Below are 20,034 nucleotides of genomic sequence, written 5' to 3' on the forward strand. Positions count from 1 at the left end.
CAGAACTATCCCAGTCTTACGAAATTACAGATTTTGTTGGATGACCCTAGGACATTCTGAAAATGCGTTCACGAAACAAAAACCCTTTCTTTTTAATCCACAATGGTACAGTCCTATGTTTCTGTATAGTTCCCCAGTTGATCTCAAACATTTGTGCCCATTAATCCGTCAGTAGCCTGAAATCTTTCTTAATATCCTGCGTTCTCTTTTGACTAGTATATCGACTGGTCCCCCTCTATTCATAGTTAGTCTCCGAAGGATACTACTGCCTGGAAGGAACAATGGGATCCTTATCCTTACAAACAAATTTTGTTTTCATAAGATCAGTAATTAAAATGGAAAATGTATCAATTTCTTGAAAAATTTTGATTCAATATTTGTTAATTAACCTTAGATTTGTTAATAAATATGGAATTGAGATAAAAGTAGTGAGCAACTTCACGATTAAAAAACTATTACACTACACACATAGCTGCCGCCGAGTACGTTAATAAGTTAAAAATGTTTCGTAAGTTTAATCTTCAAAGGTAATTTTTTTTTTCGAGAGTTTTTTATCATTCTGTCGCATTTATTCAGGAAATTGATGTTTGGGCACTGAAATTCAAATCGTATAAGAATTATGTAAATACAAGTGCATCGCATCGTAAGGTTCCTTTCCAAAATCAATCTCAGAATTATTGATACTTTGGTGCCCTTTCCCTTTTTGCAACAAAACTGACCTTCGGCCAAAACGTCTTCAGTGTTTCTTTACAGTCTTCTATGGGTTACTAGTAAGCATTTGACAAATATGATTGTCGGATTAATTATGTTTCCACATTCGTCCTCGAGTTACTGTTGTGGTAATGTGATGATGATACTTACCTGGAAATCTGTTGGTAAGCCACTCTTTTCATAATTTTTTTTGCACCGACTCAAATGACCTCGTAGTTCCTACACTTCCCATATGGCTCAGTGCTCTATCAAACTACGGCCACATTACTGGATTACCGATTTCTTCCGCATGAACTACCTCTTCTGTCTCAATTTTGGGACATTTTTTCTCCACCACAGAGATCAACTCCAGCCGTCTGCCTGCCCTTCCTTCTGCATATGGTCCCCCTAAGTTAATACCTTTACATTTTAACTCTGACTAGTTATCTTTATCTTTCAGCAAGTGTGGCGACTTTCCAGGCAGTCTTATCTGTGGCTTCCGTTCGAATTTAGTCTGTTTTACGCTTTGTGTTAATTTCATTCCCAACAACCATACTGCTGCTTTGTCAGTTGTAGGATTCAAATTTACGCACGTTATCTACATTTTGTGGTCAGCGAAAGTATTATGAAATTTATAAAAAAAATTTGTGTGCTGCAATAAGTTTACACCTATATTTATAAGCACGCCGTGTTTTGGCAGCAGGCTGCCACTTTCTGGTACTTCAATTAGGTGAGCATCACTATTTTTAACATACCACAATCCAAAAGAATCAGTAATAAACAACTACGTAATTATAATTGAATAGTTTATTACAATTAAAAATTAATTTTTTAATGTACCACTTTCTAAAGGAATCTGTAATTAAAAATTAGTGTACGTCTAACTGTAAAGCACCTGATGATGGCAGCATGCTGCCAAAACAGGGCATGCTAATAAATATTAGTTAAAATTGACTGCAATACATAAATTATTTTCATATTGTAAGAGTCTTTCATTTTGTTCTTTTACCCATCAACATCAGCTATCCACGGCTTCTTTGCCTTTGGCTGGCTCTGAGCACTATGGGACTCAACTGCTGTGGTCATCAGTCCCCTAGAACTTAGAACTACTTAAACCTAACTAACCTAAGGACATCACACACATCCATGCCCGAGGCAGGATTCGAACCTGCGACCGTAGCAGTCACACGGTTCCGGACTGCGCGCCTAGAACCGCGAGACCACCGCGGCCGGCGCTTCTTTGCCTTTCTTTGACTACATATGTTTTCTTGTCCTGTCTTAGTTATTTCCGTCTCCATCAAAAGCATTTCACTGCTCTCCTACTGAATTACTTTTTAAGATTTTGGTTAGGCCATTGGTAACTGATTCACACAATTTCCACTTCATCTCATACTGTCGTATATTTTCATTTATTGTACATCATCCTCTTCAGTGTCGTTACGCCTCTTCATACACACCGTTTCCGTAATTAATAGTCGTAAAACAGCGATATCTCAAAAAATGCCAGTATATTTTGGTAAAAATAAACCAAAATGTATGAAGGAAGCTTGATCACATCCGCACCCACAGACACTTTGTCGTTGAGTGGGCTGCTTACGACTACGACGAAGCCTTGGCAGGAAACATAAACACAGGCTCCCGCTTCTCACACACTCTTAAGCACTTTTGTAGTGTGACAGAGGTCGCTACGCTTGTAAAATAAACACCACTGCATAGCTTCTAATGTTCCCGACGTGCGCTGCCTCGCTAAGCTCATCTGCACAACACAAGGACAGGAAGAAGTTAGTCAATCCCATCGACGGGGAGGCCTCGAGAAGCGGAGAATAGAGAGCGAAATAGGCCTCATTCTTTTCAGAGGAGCCGGCGGTTACCTTACGTGATTTGGGGAATCAACGGAAAACTTGAATCTTAATGGGCGCCCCCCCTCCCTAGGCGTCCCGATTCATGCCGCACCGATGCGACTCCGATGTCCAAGGCCCTTACTATTGCCTCTTTTCGCTCGGTCAAAGCAGTTAAAAGTCTTATGTGCAGCAGCAGGTGTGCACCGCTCACAGTTACCACAAAACGCAGCCACATGCATCAGCATTACAGATATACAGTCATGTGTAGCCACATATTACACTACAAGTATGACAACGCCCTCACAGGCTTTTCTACTAGCAGTTGTTCACATACGACTAAGCGTTTGGTACGTGCAGTTGTCGCTCACGAACAGCCATCATCATACCATCATCATAATATTCAGTTTTAGTTTAGGCATCCTTGCCTGTTCCAATTTCAAGTGGAATGCAGCTGATCTTTCCATCTTCTCTCAGGACACCCAACTTTCTTTGCCCTTCAGATGCATATTTTTATATTAATTTAGATATTCGTTCTTCTGACATCCTTCGCATGTGTTTCTCATTTCTTTCTGTATTCCTCTATTTTCTGAAGTATGTTTTTCACACTCATTTCATTTCTTATTTCACTATTTTTATCCGATCCATGAGTTTGTAACCAGTTAAATACCTTGGGAGTCTCATCTCTTCTGCTTCAGTCCTCCTCCTTTGAATGACGGTTAGCGTTTTTTGAGGAGTGTGTACCTACCAACTGCCGTAATTTTTCCAGTGCGTATTCTTCGTCATTGTTTGTAATATGATACCAGGTATTTGAAAGTATTCGTTTGTTCTAGCGGTTTATTGTGAATTATTATTTGTGCTCACAAATGCTCCTTATCATGGAATACCATTTTCTTAGTTTTCCCTTTAGATACTGTCGTATTATAATCATTTGCTATCTTGTGCAAGGGCGGAATTGTTCTGTGTAGTTTATCTTCTCAGTTGACAAAGATTTTTCTATCATCTGTAAACAGGAGCGTATTTATAAGTTTATTATTAAGCTTATAATGGTGCACGGCTTTATTCTGCCATGTCTTTATGGCGTCGTCTATGTATATATTAAAAAATGTAGGGTCTCTCTCATTGAGAGATGTTTCTTCCAAATGGACCTCGTTCTTGTACTTTGATTTCGGTGTGTATGTACATTGAATTAACCTTATTAGTTGCTGGGGCCGGCCGCGGTGGCCGTCCGGTTCTAAGCACTTCAGTCCGGAACCGCGTGACTGCCACGGTCGCAGGTTCGAATCCTGCCTCGGGCATGGATGTGTGTGACGTCCTTAGGTTAGTTAGGTTTAAGCAGTTCTAAGTTCTAGGGGACTGATAACCTCAGATGTTGAGTCCCATAGAGCTCAGAGCAATTTGAACCATTAGTTGCTGGGGTATACCATTCTTTTTTAAAATGTCCCATAATTTAACTCTATTATGTGAGATGATGGTATTCTCTGCGTTTTTCAATAATTTGGCAAACTGCAAAAAACTGTGTAAGAAAGATCTTTCCATCCGAAACCGATTCTATTCTTCAGCAAGAAATGTTCCCGAAAGTAGCTTTAGTCTATTTGTTATTAGTTTCGCATACATCTTGTATCCAGAGTTCAGCAAAATTATACCTTAACAACTGTCACTTACGTGCGATCCCATTTTTTAAAATAATACTGCTGTTTGCCAGTGCTCTGGTATGTTGCTGTTTCCAACAAGTAATTCCGAAATTCAATAGTTTTACGAAAAATGATTCCGAAGCATATTTAAAAAATTCAACGTTTCGTTTTTCTTCTCGTGGGGATTTTCTATTCATAGATGTTGTTAAAGCAACCTTTAGTTCTTACACTGATATAAGAACAACATTCTCGTCAGTAACTGCAATTTTCGCATTTTCCTCATCACCTGTTCATAGATTTTGAAAGTAATCCAGACACTCATTTTCCGAAATGGGGTAACTTGAACCATCTCTCTTTCATCTTTATGAAGTTGTCTCAGCATCCTAAAGGCTTTAGTCTGTTTCGTATGTACATCACATTGCATTTCACTCAGAAAAATATCCCAGCTTTGTTTTATTTTTCTTGTCTGCTTTTTGACGGCTGCTTGTGTCGCTTATACTCCACGTAGTCTTCTTGTTTCTTTGATTATGAATATCTCAGGTAGGCCTGTATCTTACATTTTATGATGTTTGCTAGTCCTCTTTTTAATAGATTTTCATCTGTTTCCCTAAAACTTCACCAGCAGCTATATGTATTATTCTTACTATTTTTTCCATTCTTCCTTAATGTTCTGCTATTGTTGCATTTGTTTATTACTTCATCTAATCATTTTCTGTATAGCCGTGTAATGCTTGGAGCTAAGGTGTTCTGTAGACTACTACTCAAGTTTCGAACAGCCGTCTTGTCATCCTAATACGTCAGTGATACATAGAGCTGTCGACCATGGGGATTAGGTGGCTAGCACACCTAGATCGTTATGACACAGCTGCAACATTTCCCCTGCAGCCTCAGTTCGGTGGGCTTTTAGAACGCGTGTGAACATCAGCAGAACCTAGCGAGCGACGACCTTTGTGATGAAACTTCCTGGCAGATTAAAAATGTGTGCCGGACCGAGACTCGAACTCGGGAGTCCCCGAGTTCGAGTCTCGGTCTGGCACACAGTTTTAATCTGTCAGGAAGTTTCATATCAGCGCACACGCCGCTGCAGAGTGAAAATCTCATTCTGGACCTTTGTGATGTTCAAATCAGTGTTGTTAGGAAGTCATTGCAAATGAGTCATGCAACCCATGACACAAATATCATACTACGACCGAAAATATCATACATTTTTATTTTTCAGTCTGTCACCCTTCTACCATCTCGCCCTACGCTTATACACTGAAGAGTGAAAGAAACTGGTATAGACATGCGTATTCAAATACAGAGATACGTAAACAGGCAGAATACGACGATGTGGTCGGCAACGACTGTGTAAGACAACAAGTGTCTGTCGCAGTTGTTTGATCGGTTACTGCTGCTACAATGCCAGGTTATCAAGATTTAAGTGAGTTTGGACGTGGTGTTTATAGTCGGCGCACGAGCCATCGGACACAGCTTCTCCGAGGTAGCGATGAAATACGACCATTTCACGAATGTACCGTGAATATCAGGAATCCGGTAAAACATCAAATCTCCGGCATCGCTGCGGCCGGAAAAAGATCCTGCAAGAACGTGACCAACGACGGCTGAAGGTATCGTTCAGCGTGGCAGAAGTGCAACCCTTCAACAAATTGCTGCAGATTTCATTTCTGGGCGATCGACAAGTGTCAGCGTGCGAACCATTCAACGAAACACCATCGATATGGGTTTTCGAAGCCGAAGGCCCACTCATGTACCCTTGACAACTGCACGACACAAAGCTTCACGCCTCACGTGGGCCTGTCAACACCGACATTGGACTGTTGATGACTGGAAACATATTTCCTCTTCGGACGACTCTCCTTTCAAATTGTGTCGAGCGGATGGACATGTACGGGTATGAAGACAACCTCATGAATCCATGGACCCTGCATGTCAGCAGGGGACCCCTGATATGTCTAGAAAAGATTATGACGGGTGACACGTACGTAAGCATCCTGTCTGGTCACCTGCATCCATTCATGTCCACTGCGCATTCCGATGGACTTGAACAATTCCAGCAGGACAATGCGATACCCAACACGTCCAAAATTGCTACAGGAACGCTCTTCTGAGCTACCAAACTCCCCAGACACGGACATTATTGAGCATATCTGGGTGCTTTGCAACGTGCTGTTCAGAAAAGCTTCCACCGCCTCGTAATCTTATGGATTTATGGACATCCCTGCAGGATTCGTGTTGTCAATTCGCTCAAGAAATTAGTCGAGTCCATACCACGTCGTGCTGCGACACTTCTGCGAGCTCGCGGGAGCCCTACACGGTATTAGGCAGGTATAACATTTCTTTGGCGTGAGAATGGATAAATTGTCCTTTGTCTTGCATTAATGTGATCTTCTACATTGTTAACGTTGATCTTTTATCAGAAGAATCCAGTAAGACTCTATCGTCAGCGTGTAGAGAGAGCTGCAGAAAGGTTTTAATGATAGGTCTCCCTCTTGTCGTAGACCATCCAGCATCGTCAAATGTCTGTGGAGAAATCGTGCAAAAGTTTTCGTGTGAGAGCCTTGCCATAGGCATTTACATCCTCACCCAAGGATTTCAGAGCTGGGACATATCTACTGCATTCTATGAATGTTGTATTAATTAAAGTGGAATGGGTTGCAGTGCTTCTAAGTACCGTAGTCTTAAGTGAGCTGTATTATGCCTTCGCCGTCTCGATACTTTGTACTTATTAATAGTAGCTAGTACATCTTTCAAACTGTTCACAAAAACTGGGCCAGCTCTCAGTGTCTCCAGAGAAGAGTTCGAACTTAATAGACGACAGCTTAATTGTTGTAACACAAGTGGATGATTTTGACAATGATTTCTTAATGTGCTCCGTTTAAATGGTGAATACCTGACATCACAAAAACGTCTTTCAGTTATCAATGAGAGAATGGGCTTCTAAGGCAGCATTACGTCAGTGTAAAGAAATTTTAAAAGACAGTGGCTTCAAATATGATAAGAAGAGCGTTTATTGTTGAAACAAATGCCATAGGCGCATTAGGAATCACATCCCTCTTAAAGATGCACGATACAAGAGGAGGAGGTAGTTCAACAATGTATTAGAAAAAAGCAGTGGACGCAACGTCAAGACGTAGAGTAAGGTTTTTCTCGTGACGATTGATAGAAGTCGTTTTTAAAATGTGCTATTCCCCTCACAGATCTGAACGTATCTTATGATGTACCGCAGGCAAATGAACCTGATTATTGTCCGCAGCATCACGGTTCGGCGACGTGGACTTCTGTTTTCCCGCTCTGTGCTGCCGCGCATGGGCAGATCTTATCCCCTCCCACGCTACCCTGCCGCTCCGCCTCTATGCGCGGAAGCGCCATCCTACGTGACGCTGGTTAAGCTGGGTGTCATCTGAAATTCTTCACTCGCGAGTATTCCACTGTTTCAAGTAAGCAAAGATTGACTACAGGCCGTGACAAAGCGACTCGCTGATAGCGAGCTATGTTAGTGCCGGCGCCGTGCGACAATTGACGAGCGAATTTTGAATTAAATGGGCTCATCTGTGTGATCCTTATGGTTCAGACAAGGCACTTCTTAATGGTTCTCTAATGGTAATAGTAGGCACTGCGGGCCGTCTGAATTATCTTCTCAGCCTACGAAGAGTGGTGATATCTCCCCTTTAACTGCGTGTCATCTTTTGTGTCTTTTGTGGTGTTGCAGTAGCTCTGTCTTACGCTAGTAACAAGAAGGTGGCAGTGTATCATCCTACAAATCCCCCCCCCCCCCCCCCCCCCAGGGTTTCGGTTCCAGAGTCAAGGAGAACTTTTGTTCCATATTTACTCTCCATCAGACACCATACCCTGGATTTCGGGATACAAATGCCAGTCTTAATAACAACAGTTGACATTATTGGCTACTGAGCATGAAGAGCTTGCCTTGCTGCAACCAAAACCTCCGTTCCCAATTTTTTTCTATGATTGTATGCTGAGACAGGCACGACACCATTTAATCAAACTTGAATTTCCCCGTGAGCTGATATAGACGGCGCTGTTTTCGGGTCGCTTTTCTTGCTATTAACTGCCAAAGCAGTTGTCATATTGGCCGAGGTGGACAGATACGCGCAGCCTGTGTCGAGTCTTTCACATTGTTCCACTGGACAGTAACCAACAGCCGACACCGGGCGTGATTGATTTAATGCTGAGAACTTCGATGTGTCAGTTACGCGGCCATAGAATGTTCTTGGGAAACTCCTTTGGCAGTTAATACCAGGAAAAGCGACCCCAAAAACCTCGCCAGGGTGGCAGCACTGTCGTGCATACTCTCGAGAGACAGGGAGGGGAGATAGTGGCAACGTATACCCCAGTATTCTTAAAAGTATAAAGCTGCCACACGCTAGAGCCTATAAGTGAATCTGCGCAACACAATTAAACATAGAGCGGCACTCTTCATTGGCAACACTCGTCAGATATTATCTCTTTCCTAGCATTTATTCACAGAATTAATAAATATGAATCTATTTTTCGTCTAAATAAGGCGCAGGCCACTTACATTTTTTGCCTCATATTTTCGTAATAACTTAATGACGTTCGTCGTTTTTTGCAACTGTCATCCCGCTCTTACTTGATAATTCGTTAATTCTGGCAGATCTGAGAAACGAATTCCTACAGAGTAGGTGGGCTTGGCTGTCTAGCTGGCAGAGCGCTGGACTCCAGCCCCTGAAAGTCCTTGTTTCAATCCCAGATAGAAGGACGGAATTTCCCTCATTCCAGTTCCTCCAGATTGGCCTCAGGTCCACTCACCCTACTGCAACGTGAGTACTGGGGATCTTCTCCGGGGGGTAACAGACGGCCAGAACAATGGGTCCGCCACCCTTTCCCGTCTAGTACCTTGGCGAAAGAAACGATGCAATACCTTGAATTCAGGCAAGAATACTTTTCACAAGAGGGGGAGGCGAATGGGGGGCGATGATCGGAAAACGTGTCGAATGGGATGTAGGTTAAAGTGCCAGCTATCTCACAGTGAGCCTTCGTACAGGAGATACCATCTTCGGTAACCGTACGACAGCAGTTTACTCGCCATACGTTAAAATTATGCATGCACTAAATATGGCGAGATAGCTGAGCGTGTATAGAGTCACATTTGCACGCTGTAAGTCATTAGTTTGATGTAAGTGGAACGATGAGTTCCTTATTTTTGTCAGCGTCGAAATGGATTGATGTATATGACCAAAAATGAGGGAGAAGACTACGGAACTTCAAATACACTTGTTGATGGCTGCAAAATTAATACATCCAGAACGAATCCGAATTTCAGTTAGATGTTGGTTTATAGCTGCAAAAATAACATACGGAAAACCAATTCTGCACTATTTTAATGACGTAAATTTCCCCTTAAATTTATACAAAATGTAATGCAGCTGTGGCAAGATGTCTTTCATACAATGTTTGTAGTGTGAGAGTAATACTTGTTACAAATATTTCTATGACGACTGTCGGTCAAAAATTATAAATCGCAACATTTACCTAAATAAAAATGTAAATGTTCGTTTGTTCAAAATTTTGAATCCACGAAAGTTCTTCACCAATTGCTTTGAAATTTTGACACAGTGTTGCATTCGAATACGCACGTGTTTTTATATACATCTTCCTTAAAATATTTGATATATAAATAAATATGTAATATATAAAGGGGAAACTTATCAAAATTCTCGAAGTACTCAACTGATTCACTTGAAATTTTTACACATTATTGTGATAAACGGTTGGACACATATAGGCTGTGTATTTTTGATATATGGTATATAATGTATATGTAAAATATAAAATAGTGAAACGTTGTTAACAAATAAGAAAGTTGTATTTATGGAAAGTTGTATTTATGGAAAGTTGTATTTATGGAAAGTTGTATTTACGGCTTATTGACTTATGATTAGGACACGACTACAGAATCTGACATTGCAATAACAGTAAACAAGGTTCAAGCTAAGAGAGAGGGAGAAAGGGGAGACAGACAGAGGGGTGATTGGAAGTGGATGTAGAAAGTGGAGAGATGGACAGACAGACGGGAAGGAGGAGATGGAGAAATGGGGTAGGAGGGGAGAGAGAGAGAGAGAGAGAGAGAGAGAGAGAGGGAGAGAGAGAGACAGGCGGTGAAGAAGGTTAGGACGTATTTTCAATTCCCAAAGCAAAATTCAAATTTAGTATCGAAAGCGCGCCCCCACAGAGTATCAGATTGAAACTTACAGACTACATCATCGCGCTGTTTAGTAAAACGCGATTTTTTTTAATAAATGGTAACTATATTCATCTCTTAGATATAGGCTTCAGGGAGGTTCATCGGGGTGAACGGTGTTAAAGCCAGACACCGGGCATGTAATACCACATCACCATTCACTCAATTTTCCGACCTCAAACCTCCCATTTGTTAGTTTCCTCGTAGCCTCGAATCTTGTTCTGCATGGCATAAGCTATAAAGTTCTCGCATAGTTGGTATTTCCTTGTATGGTCCATAACATCGCAGGAACATTTTCCTAACAACACATTTATTTATATTTACTGTGGACATTTTACTATTTCTTTGCAGTAAATTTTCAAATTCCACAGACTGTGTCCCGTCTGTCGCTATTTGCAGACCAATGACGCGCTCAGCTTTAATGTTTTTCTTGCATGTTTCGACACGTTTACCGTCTGCGCTGTCACTGCTTTCTCCTTCTGATCACCGATAACATTCAACTTCGTTAACAAGCAGCTTGCGCTGTCGGGTAGCAATGCGCATTATTTTAACTGCCAGGTTCGCTTTACTGAGTAAAACGTGTACTTCAGGTCCGTTGTTATTCAAAGCGATCTGAATGTCTTTTCCGTTGAGTCACCACAGTCAACAGTTTTTCACTGCAGCATTAACAAGCGGTTCATTCCTTTATTACACAACCAGATTAAAAGTATTTTGACACCTATCAGCAGTTGATAATACGAGGTGTGCGAACCTTTGCATTTATGACGGTTTGAATTCTTCTGCAGACAGTTCAAATGTATCTGAGTGTCTGTGGAGGAATGGAACCCCTTTTCAGCCCTTCTTCCTCAAGAATCGAAAGCATAGAAGGTAGTGATGGTGGACGTTCTAACTCATCACTGATGTGTTCCACTGGGTTCGATTTCTGGACTGTTACTGTACAGAGACCGGTGCCCCACAGAAGCTGCTTTTTGCAGAATGCACTGTCATGTTGACACAACAATCAGTCAGCGTCTTCGAACTGTTCCGCCACTGTAGGCAGCACACGATGCTGTAAAATGTGTTCATATCGTTCCGATTTTAGCCTTTTTTTAAGCGCAATAAGTGGACCACACCCTGACCAATTTACGGTTGACGATACACATGATGAAGGTCCAGGCATTCGCCAAACCCAACTTTTTCCTTCTCATAGCCACAGGGTGATTCATCGCGCCAAACAGCTCGTTTCCAATCATCCGTATCCATTGGCGTCACATTTTAGACCACCTCAGGCGTTGCTTAGCATTGACTGCTGAAATGTGTGCCTTATGATCTGTTCGATCGTTGTATCCCATCCATTTTATCTGCCTAAGCACAGGCATTGTGCTAGAGCTGTCTGGACTACTGGTAGCACTTTGGAGCTCATAAGTGATTTCTTCTGCTGATTTCATGTGCTTTTTTCAACCACCTACCGCAATGGTTCAACTGGCTCTGAGCACTATGGGACTCAACATCTGTGGTCATAAGTCCCCTAGAACTTAGAACTACTTAAACCTAACTAACCTAAGGACATCACACACATCCATGCCCGAGGCAGGATTCGAACCTGCGACCGTAGCGGTCACGCGGTTCCAGACTGAAGCGCCTTTAACCGCACGGCCACACCGGCCGGCCTAACCGCAATGTTCATGGTCTCTGTTTAACAGTATATGATGGCTGTCTGGTCTTTGTATAGCTGTGGTTGTTCCTCCCTCCTAATTAGGAACTGCATTTCACCTTGAGAAGCTCATCTCTCCTAGGTTCCTCTTGGCATGTGAAAGCCACAAGCTCCGGGGATACTAACTGCATTTCACCTTGAGGGGTTCATCTCTCACAGCTTCCACATGGCATGTGAACACCACAAGCTTAGGGGATCCTAACTGCATTTCACCTTGAGGGGTTCATCTCTACTAGCTTCCACATGGCATGTGAACGCCACAAGCTCCAGGGAATCTAACTGCATTTCACCTTGTCTCTCCTAGCTTCCACATGGCATGTGAACGCCACAAGCTCCATGGATCCTAACTGCATTTCACCTTGAGGAGTTCATCTATCCTAACTGCATTTCGCCTTGAGGGGTTCACCTCTCCTAGCTTCCACTTGGCATGTGAACACCACAAGCTCAGGGGATCCTAACTGCATTTCACCTTGAGGGGTTCATCTCTCCTAGCTTCCTCTTGGCATGTGAACGCCACAAGCTCCGGGGGTCCTAACTGCATTTCACCTTGATGGTTTCATCTCTCCTAGCTTCCACTTGGCATGTGAACGCCACAAGCTCCGGGGGTCCTAACTGCATTTCACCTTGATGGTTTCATCTCTCCTAGCTTCCACTTGGCATGTGAACACCACAAGCTTAGGGGATCCTAACTGCATTTCACCTTGAGGGGTTCATCTCTACTAGCTTCCACATGGCATGTGAACACCACAAGCTCAGGGGATCCTAAACACCACATTCAGACAATGCTGATGGTCTCATTCCTATTCTAAGGAGTATTGGGAGTAAAGGCCGTGTTGTGTCAAAATGAGCAATGCCTTTGCTGAGGACAATGAGGGCGATGCAGTTCGTTTGTCGTCTCTGACGCTCGAAAGGAGAATGTATACCTGGCGTCCGAAATTTCCTCTGTCCCAGTCCCGCTGCCACTCGTCTAGTGTTCAGTCCCAAAAGCGCTGACTTATTAGTTATTCTGAAACCCGTAATTTCTTGTACATTGTTACCTGCGCCGCAACAAATGTGATGTCAGTGGGACCTAGTCCCAGAGTGACTCGCTGGTGCCAGTTGTTTGTGGTAGTGTCTCACTGCTGACAATGTCGCTGTGCAGGTCATGGGCGGCCTGATGAGCTACCTGTGGGGCGGATCCGCGGCGGCGGCGGCCGACGACGACGACCCGGCGCTCGACGTGCCGGACCCGGTGCTGGGCGTGACGCCGCGCGAGAAGCGCATGGTCACCGACTGCTGGGACATCGTGCGCCAGGACGCCAAGGGCAACGGCACCGAGCTGCTGCTGCTGTGAGTACCACCCACGCCATTCTCGTTTGCTAGTGCAGTCATCAATCAAAGCAGCTGTCGAGGCAGGTTTACATCCTATCACCTGTCTTGTTCAATCTCTAACCGAATAAGCAGTCGAGAAAACCAAGGAGATTTGGAAAAGGGAATTAAAGTTCATGAACAAGAAATTGAAAAAAAAATTAAAAAGCTTTGAGCTCTGCCAACGACTTTGCAATTCTGGTAGAGGCAAAGGATTTGGAGTAGCAGTTGAACGGACTGGATAGTGTCGTGGAAACAGATATAATGTTTTGAAAGAAATAATCCGCGCTGTAGGATACTTTTTATTAAAAAAGTGCCGGTCGGTGTGGCCGTGCGGTTCTAGGCGCTTCAGTCTGGAACCGCGTGACCGCTACGACCGCAGGTTCGAATCCTGCCTGAGGCATGGATGTGTGTGTTATGTCCTTAGGTTAGTTATGTTTAAGTAGTTCTACGTTCTAGGGGACTGGTGACCTCAGATGTTAAGTCCCATAGTGCTCAGAGCCATTTGAACCATTTTAAGCAGGAAGGTGGTTGAGTATGCTTTGCCTGCTGCTACTCTGCCACCTTCCTGCCTGTGGTGCGGTTCTGCTACCCTCGTCGTTTTAAATATGGACTACCGCTTTTATCGTGCTATTTGTTTACAACTTGACGTGAGTGATAGGTAGTGGCTCTAAGGCAGTTACCTTTCGGTGATGACTTGTTAAAAAGAATCTTTACCCTTATTTGAAGGCACAGTGTCAGTTCCTTCGAAAGAACAGACACCACGCAGATCCATCAGCTGTGAAACACTAAATGTAAATTAAAGGGGGATCACTGCTATCATCTGCAACGGGACATTACGCGAAATCAGGGGCGACGAGCGAAAATGTGTACCGGACCGGCATTCGAATACGGGATCTCCTGCTTACTAGACAGGTGCGGTAAACACTGCTCCATCCGGGACATAACGTCATCCACAACTGCACGGACTGTCTCGACACATTCACGGCTTATGCACACCCCCATCCAGTGACTACGAGGCTGTGTGTGTTGTGGTTGTACTCGAAGTGCCCTTCTGGCTTCGAAATGCGCTAGGGATTGAAATGAGGGATTGCGATTGTGTGCATGTTTTCTGTGTGAAGGCTTATGTTTGGTGTTTTATGTATGTGTTATTGGTCTCTAAAGAGGCGTGTAAGGGTTAATTTTGGGCGTTTATGAGAAGCTTCTGGTGGTTCGTTTCCTAAATTTTGTATGAGAAAGTGGGGCGAAGTTTGTGTTCTTTCGTAAAATTTTGTGGATTTTTTCTTGAATAAATGTGTAGATAGTGAGTTGGCCTAGGAGGTCACTTATGTGTGTGTTAGGGACGTATCTACCCGCGCCAGAATGACACGGAAAACTTTGTTCTGGAGATGTTGCAGTCGGGAAAGTGCTATGTCTGACGCCATAGACCACACTTCCAAGCCATACGGGATGACTGAAAGTATAAGCTGGCGCCAGAGGAGCAGTTCGCATTGGATGGTAATACCATCGCCTTTCAGGAGTGGATATAGCCTACAGAAGAGGGCGCAGCTCTTGTTTGCAGCGGTAGTGAGGTAGCTGTTCCATGTTAGGCGGCGATCTATTTCGACCCTCAGGTATATGATTGAGTTTTTCCAAGTTAGCTCTCGGCCTCAATTGTGACTTGGCGATCCGGGAGTTTGATTTTAGGGGTGAAACAGATCGCTTGGCACTTTGCAGGATTGATTTTAATTTTCAAGCGGTTGCACCACTGGGTTATTTTGTTGAGATGTTGCTGAAGGTAGCAGTGTATGAGGTGGAGGCTGCGACTGCTTCTGTATATGGCGGTGTCGTCCTCATAGAGAGCAATCTCTCCGCCAATCTGCCTAGGGATGTGATTCAGCCCAAAGAGCGCCACCTATCCGCAGTCCCTGTTAATTATACTCCTGTTCGCTATTTAGATATTCCCACAGGAGGTCGGCAGGTAAGCAGGAGATCCCGGGTTCGAATCTCGGTCCGGTGCGCATTTTCGCTAGTCGCCGCTGATTCCGCTTAATGTCCCGCTGCAGCTGATAGCAGAGATCCCCATTCAACTTACATATTGAATCTTTACCACTTGAGGATGCGTCTTTTAGTGGGGCGAAACCGGTCTTAACTTGTAATGAAAATTGTTCTACAGCCAGTGTGGTTTATTTCCTTCAAGATGTGGAAGTTTAGCTGCGGTTGCCGCAATCCAAAATCACATGCTCAAAATTATGAGAAAATCAGCACTAGTAAAACAACGGTAATGAAATGTAATGGAATTACATTAGAGGGAAGTAGATTACGAAATGAGAAACTAACAGCAATGGATAAGTTTTGATATTTGGGCAGCAAAATAGATGACGATGGCTGAAAAAGAGCGGATATAAAATTCAGATTGTCAACAGCAAGAAAAGCGAAGTTTTTCATAGACGAATTTTCTGACAGTCATGACTGCAGATCATTCTGATCTTGATCAAATGAAGAAGATGAATTACATTTTCTTTAGGGTGAATCTTTCAGCTGTGTCTAAAAGTATTACTTTATTTACAGTCGATTTCGCCACTACAGTGCACCATCTCTTGGTCCCTCTACGATAAACTGAGTAACATGCTGACGACCGGGTAAGAGCCATAATGCACCTCAGTGGAGGGCACAATCAAATCTATCTCCACGATGATGAATTCCTTCCTTCCTGTTTTTTGTAGTGACAGAATCAGCACATCAACTAGATGCCAGCAGCAGGAAGGAAGGAATTCATCACCACCGTACATCGGTGACTATTATGGTGGCTACCCGGGTACTCCCATGATTGGTTGATTTAGTATCTTACAAAGGTCTGAAGATGGAGCATTGTAGCACCGAAAACAGTGCATAAAACAACACCTCTAAACGAAGCTGAAGGATGCATTCATACTACAATAAACTATGAATCTTTTTTTATATATTTTGACTAAAGTTCAGTCTTGATCACACCATTTATGAATTATGAAACTTGGTATGAAAATTAAATTTAATAAAACTTGCCTCATGGAACACATCATACCAAAATATGCTATAATCAATATCCAATCCAAATCTAGTAATGTAACATATGTACAACAAAAGAGTAGTATCTTATGGATTAAATCTGAAATTAGAGAAGCTTTTAAGATAAAAGATATTTTAAATGTCGAAATGTATAGTCTACATTTATTGCTAAGTAATGAACTCCCACCTTTGATTTTTTTCTATTTTACTAAGCAGCATTCTACATCTACATTTATACTCCGCAAGCCACCCGACGGTGTGTGGCGGAGGGCACTTTACGCGCCACTGTCATTACTTCCCTTTTCTGTTCCAGTCGCGTATGGTTCGCGGGAAGAACGACTGTCTGAAAGCCTCCGTACGCGCTCTAATCTCTCTAATTTTACATTCGTGATCTCCTCGGGAGGTATAAGTAGGGGGAAGCAATATATTCGATACCTCATCGAGAAACGCACCCTCTCAAACCTGGCGAGCAAGCTACACCGCGATGCAGAGCGCCTCTCATGCAGAGTCTGCCACTTGAGTTTGTTAAACATCTCCGTAACGCTATCACGGTTAGCAAATAACCCTGTGACGAAACGCGTCGCTCTTCTTTGGATCTTCTCTATCTCCTCCGTCAACCCGATCTGGTACGGATCCCACACTGATGAGCAATACTCAAGTATAGGTCGAACGAGTGTTTTGTAAGCCACCTCCTCTGTTGATGGACTACATTTTCTAAGCACTCTCCCAATGAATCTCAACCTGGTACCCGCCTTACCAACAATTAATTTTATATGATCATTCCACTTCAAATCGTTCCGCACGCATACTCCCAAATATTTTACAGAAGTAACTGCTACCAGTGTTTGTTCCGCTATCATATAATCATACAATAAAGGATCCTTCTTTCTATGTATTCGCAATACATTACATTTGTCTATGAAAAGGGACAGTTGCCACTCCCTGCACCAAGTGCCAATCCGCTGCAGATCTTCCTGCATTTCGCTACAATTTTCTAATGCTGCAACTTCTCTGTATACTACAGCATCTTCCGCGAAAAGCCGCATGGGACTTCCGACACTATCTACTAGGTCATTTATATATATTGTGAAAAGCAATGGTCCCATAACACTCCCCTGTGGCACGCCAGAGGTTACTTTAACGTCTGTAGACGTCTCTCCATTGATAACAACATGCTGTGTTCTGTTTGTTAAAAACTCTTGAATCCAGCCACACAGCTGGTCTGATATTCCGTAGGCTCTTACTTTATCAGGTTACAGTGCGGAACTGTATCGAACGCCTTCCGGAAGTCAAGAAAAATAGCATCTACCTGGGAGCCTGTATCTAATATTTTCTGGGTCTCATCAACAAATAAAGCGAGTTGGGTCTCACACGATCGCTGTTTCCGGAATCCATGTTGATTCCTACATAGTAGATTCTGGGTTTCCAAAAACGACATGATACTCGAGCAAAAAACATGTTCTAAAATTCTACAACATATCGACGTCAGAGATATAGGTCTATAGTTTTGCGCATCTGCTCGACGACCCTTCTTGAAGACTGGGACTACCTGTGCTCTTTTCCAATCATTTGGAACCTTCCGTTCCTCTAGAGACTTGCGGTACACGGCTGTTAGAAGGGGGGCACGTTCTTTCGCGTACTCTGTGTAGAATCGAATTGGTATCCCGTCAGGTCCAGTGGACTTTCCACTGTTGAGTGATTCCAGTTGATGAGAAAATATACTTTTTGTGTAAAGCGATTACCCAAACACATCAGAGAAAATTTGATTTACTCGTAGCTAAATAACAAAATAAGCTTTTAGAAAAGGTCAACAATATACATCAATTTTATCCAAGGACAATGAATCTTACAGATATTCAGTTCACAAAGTCCGAAATGTCGCTGCTTGGCAAAGGCTTAAAATATAACTTAACTCCCCCACTAAATAATACGAATGTTAAACACATAATTGCTGATGTTATAGCAACAAGCAAAATATTGGAAATAAATAAACCCGAAGCATGTAAGATAGCCCTAAAAACGAAAGATTTAATTCTAAAAGAGAAAAATAAACTGCATAGAAAAACTGAAGATAAAACACTTAAAAATATCAATAATAAACTACTAGCAGAGAAAGCAATTGTGGTAAAGGCCGATAAAGGAAATACCCTTGTTATTATTAAAGAAGACGATTATATATTTAAAACACTCATTTTTAATGAAAATGGGATCGTTGAAGTAACTAAAGACCCCACTCCAAAGTTCCAGATAAAGATCAAGTAATTACTCGATGAAAATATTCACCTCTTGATCCCTGAAGAAAAGAATATGATTGAAGAAAAGAATATGATGAAAAATATGAATCCCAAATACCTAAATTAAGATCACAGATTAAACTGCATAAAAAAGAGAAATCTATACGACCTATTGTCAACTACAAAAGTAGTCCTTCATATAAACTAAATATGAAACTTAATAAAATTTTGAAAGCATTCTATATATATGACAGTAATTTCAGTATCAAAGACGGTTACGAACTAGCGCAACAAATCCACAATATAGACATTCCAACTAGTGCAAGTTTCGCCTCATTAGATATTAAACATTTGTATACAAATATACCTATTAATGAGACCATTAATATAATTAGGGATAACTTAGTACAATACAAAAATATGACTAAAGACGAAATAATCGAATTTATAGAACTGCTTGAATGCACTTTAGATTATAATTATTTCTCATTTAATACTAAAATCTATTGTCAGAAAGATGGCTTAGCAATGGGCAACTCTTTGGCTGGGACAGTTTCAGACATTTTCGTGAACCACATTGAGACGCAATTCCTGAAAAATAACCCTGATATCGCAAATAAAATCATATATTACAAGCGATATGTAGATGATACATTACTACTTTATAATGGTTCAAAAGATGAAATTGAGAAACTTGCTATAAAATTAAACTCTATGCATCCAAAGTTACAATTTACGGTTGAGCATGAAAATAGAAAATCTGTTAACTTCCTAGATCTCACTATAACTAATAACAATGGGAAACATTTCTTCACCATATACGGGAAGCCTACAACCACTGATGTTATTATTAATGCCACATCATGTCATCCTGACAAGTATAAAAAAGCATTTTTTAAGTCTCTGATACACCGAATACTAAAATTACCGCTAGAAGCTAATGAGATCAAAAAAGAAATGACCATCTTAAAACAAATTGCAGAAACCAACTCTTTCGACACATGACAGGTAGATATCATTTTTAATAAAGTGCAACAATCACAAAGTACTCCACTAATAGATAATTCAAAATATATGAAGATGACATATATGGGAAACATATCAGATAGAATTACTAATTTATTCAAAACTTCTGGAATAACAATAGCATTTACAACTGACAATACTTTACAACAAAAATTAAGACATGCCGTAAGTAAAGATAATGGAAAATCTACCAGATCAGGAATGTACAAGATCCAATGTAGAGACTGTGAGAAAATATATATCGGCCAAACAGGTCGAAATTTTGCAATAAGGTACAAAGAACATACGTCGGGTACCTCACGAACAAAGTCTGTATTTGGCC

At 41.9% G+C, this 20,034-nt stretch overlaps 1 protein-coding gene across 1 annotated transcript in view; it reads left to right on the forward strand.

Annotated features, from left to right (window-relative positions):
- LOC124595993 (globin-1) overlaps positions 1-20,034 on the forward strand; it is a 179,417-nt gene that overhangs the window by 134,133 nt on the left and 25,250 nt on the right. The window contains exon 2 of the mRNA XM_047134940.1: positions 13,220-13,407. Coding sequence (XP_046990896.1) covers positions 13,223-13,407 — 185 coding nt within the window. The 5' untranslated portion in view covers positions 13,220-13,222. The remainder of the gene's footprint in view (positions 1-13,219; positions 13,408-20,034) is intronic.

Source organism: Schistocerca americana, chromosome 2 (genome assembly GCF_021461395.2).
Source record: "Schistocerca americana isolate TAMUIC-IGC-003095 chromosome 2, iqSchAmer2.1, whole genome shotgun sequence".
Taxonomy (NCBI): Eukaryota; Metazoa; Arthropoda; class Insecta; order Orthoptera; family Acrididae; genus Schistocerca; species Schistocerca americana.